The 2,758-nt window shown below is 42.6% G+C and overlaps 1 protein-coding gene across 2 annotated transcripts in view; it reads right to left on the bottom strand.

The window, feature by feature from the left end:
• LOC106877346 (thioredoxin domain-containing protein 11) overlaps positions 1–2,758 on the bottom strand; it is a 77,546-nt gene that overhangs the window by 56,919 nt on the left and 17,869 nt on the right. For both annotated transcript variants that reach the window (XM_014926227.2, XM_052965631.1), the window contains exons 4-5: positions 1,827–1,933; positions 421–514 (exon numbers count right to left, since the gene is read on the bottom strand). In XM_014926227.2, the coding sequence (XP_014781713.1) occupies positions 421–514; positions 1,827–1,933 (201 nt within the window). The remainder of the gene's footprint in view (positions 1–420; positions 515–1,826; positions 1,934–2,758) is intronic.

The raw sequence follows: 2,758 nt of genomic DNA, 5'->3' as shown, positions 1-2,758 counted from the left end.
AAAAAAAAAAAAAGGTGCAGGAGTGGCTGTGTGGTAAGTAGCTTGCTTACCAAACACATGGTTCCGGGTTCAGTCCCACTGCGTGGCACCTTGGGCAAGTGTCTTCTACTATAGTCTTGGGCTGACCAAAGCCTTGTGAGTGGATTTGGTAGACGGAAACTGAAAGAAGCCTGTTGTATATATGTATATGTATGTGTGTTTGTGTGTCTGTGTTTGTCCTCCCCAACATCGCTTGACAACCAATGCTGGTGTGTTTATGTCCTTGTAACTTAGCAGTTAGAATAAGTACTAGGCTTACAAAGAATAAGTCTTGGGGTCGATTTGCTCGACTAAAGGCGGTGCTCTAGCATGGCCGCAGTCAAATGACTGAAACAAATAAAAGAGTAAAAGAGTAAGTAGAAAAATGTAAAAAGTACTTACTTCGTTCAATTGCCCTCATTGAAGCGTAATAAAACTGTTGATATCCTGGTGGTTGAGGGGAGGAATTAAAATCAAAATAACCAATTACGGCATTCTAGAAGAGGAAAAACGGTAAAAAAAATATATAAAAGAAATAAGAAACATTTTGCTGGGTTTTTTGTATGTTTGTTTTTGGAAAATTCATAAGTGCTTGGTTTTGTTAAAGGTTCCTTGACATGCTGGAGCACTATAATCTTACAAGTAGTGTCAGTTGTTTCTAATCTTCCATGGAAATATGTTCACCCATGTGGAAATACGATGTCTGACCAATAAGTAACCAGACTGATGCCATAGTAATGAAGCTAAAGCACGCAGAGTGAAGCAGTTGGCATAGATTGACCTTGACCTCTGCTGTGCATGCACACTAAGTTCTAACATTCTAGCACACTTCTGCTGTTTACAGCAGTACTTGGAAGGAAGGTGTGTCACACTGACCATGACAGAGAAAGGTGTCGTGGCGATACCTGATCAGAGGCCGATGCAAAGTTGCAGAAAGCATATGGAGAGGAGTGAATGAGGTACACACAAGTGTATGAGTGGTTCAGACATTTCCAAGATGGCTGAAAAAATGTCAATAGTGACGGACGTTTACGGAGACCTGCAACAAGCAGAACTGAGTAAAACATTGCAGATGTGTGTGCAGCTGTAAGAGGAAATTGTCGAATCACTATCCATGAGTTATCAGAAGAGGTGCAGATTAGTTACGGTTCAGTTAAGTCCGTTATCATCGAAGATTTGGGTACGAGACATGTGTGTGCCAAAACTACTTGCAGCTGACCAAAAAGACACTTGGGTTTCAGTTGCACAAGATCTACTTGATTGTGTCGAGAACATAAAGAACTTTTTGAAAATTTTGCATAGGCGCAGGAGTGGCTATGTGGTAAGTAGCTTGCTTACCAACCACAAGGTCCCAGGTTCAGTTCCACTGCGTGGCACCTTGGGCAAGTGTCTTCTACTATAACCTCGGGCTGACCAAAGCCTTGTAAGTGGATTTGGTCAACGGAAACTGAAAGAAGCTCATCGTATATATGTGTGTGTATGTATGTATATGTTTGTGTGTCTGTTCTTTGTCCCCCCCCAACATCGCTTGACAACCGATGCTGGTGTGTTTACGTCCCCGTAACTTAGCGGTTCGCCAACAGACACCGATAGCATAAGTACCAGGCTTACAAAGAATAAGTCCTGGGGTCGATTTGCTCGACTAGCGGCAGTGCTCCAGCATGGCCGCAGTCAAATTACTGCAACAAACAAACAAATAAAAGAATAAAAGAAATTATTATTATTATTATTATTATTATTGCTACTATTTCATTCAGACAATTAGTATTTAAGAAAGAGACATAGATACGTTAGAAAGAAATACTCACATCATGTAAAGAAACAAACTTCTTGATCCCCTTTTCATCAAAGAGATGAGTAATTGGATAAATAAGGTTTTCAAGGAAATGTACAAAATAATCAGCTGTAGGGATACCTGTAATTATATGAAAAAAGTTAATCATTACTGAAATATTCATCATCATTATCATCATCGTTGTTTAGTGTCTGCTCTCCCTGCTGACATGGGTTGGACGGTTTGACTAAGGACTGGCAAGCCGGGAGGCTGAACCATGCTCCGGTCTGATCTGACAAGGTCTCTACAGCTGGATGCCCTTCCTAACGCCAACCGCTCCAAAAGTGTAGTGGATGCTTTTTCATGCCACCGGCATGGGGGCCAGTCAGGCAGCACTGGCATCGATTCTGCTTGAATGGTGCTTTTTATGTGCCACTGGCATGGGAGCCAGTCAGGCGGTACTGGCACTGACCACGCTTGAATGGTGCTTTTTACATGCCACGGCACAGGAGCCAGTCCTGTGGCACTGACATCGACCACGCTCAAATGGTGCTTTCTACATGCCCGTGGCAAAGGTGCCGGTCAGACGGCACTGGCATCGCCCACGACAACAAAATGATTAATTATATTCACTTTAATAATGTTTGTTGACGCTTCCATATCGTCTCATGCTATGTCATGGTCCATCAACTGTTTTAATGTCCACTTTTCTATGCTTGCATGGATCAGATAGAATTTATTGAGGCAGATTTTCTACAGCAGGATGTCCTTCCTGTTGCCAACCTCATCTGTTTCAAAGCAAAGTGATATTTCACCATGGCCAGACATGTTTTCACAGAAGACTGGAAATGAAGGACATTGCGCATCATCATCATCATCATCGTTTAACGTCCGCTTTCCATGCTAGCATGGGTTGGACGATTTGACTGAGGACTGGTGCAACCGGATGACTACACCAGGCTCCAA

This window comes from Octopus bimaculoides, chromosome 2 (assembly GCF_001194135.2).
Source record: "Octopus bimaculoides isolate UCB-OBI-ISO-001 chromosome 2, ASM119413v2, whole genome shotgun sequence".
In the NCBI taxonomy this organism is placed as follows: domain Eukaryota; kingdom Metazoa; phylum Mollusca; class Cephalopoda; order Octopoda; family Octopodidae; genus Octopus; species Octopus bimaculoides.
This window is presented reverse-complemented; position numbering and strand designations above follow the sequence as displayed.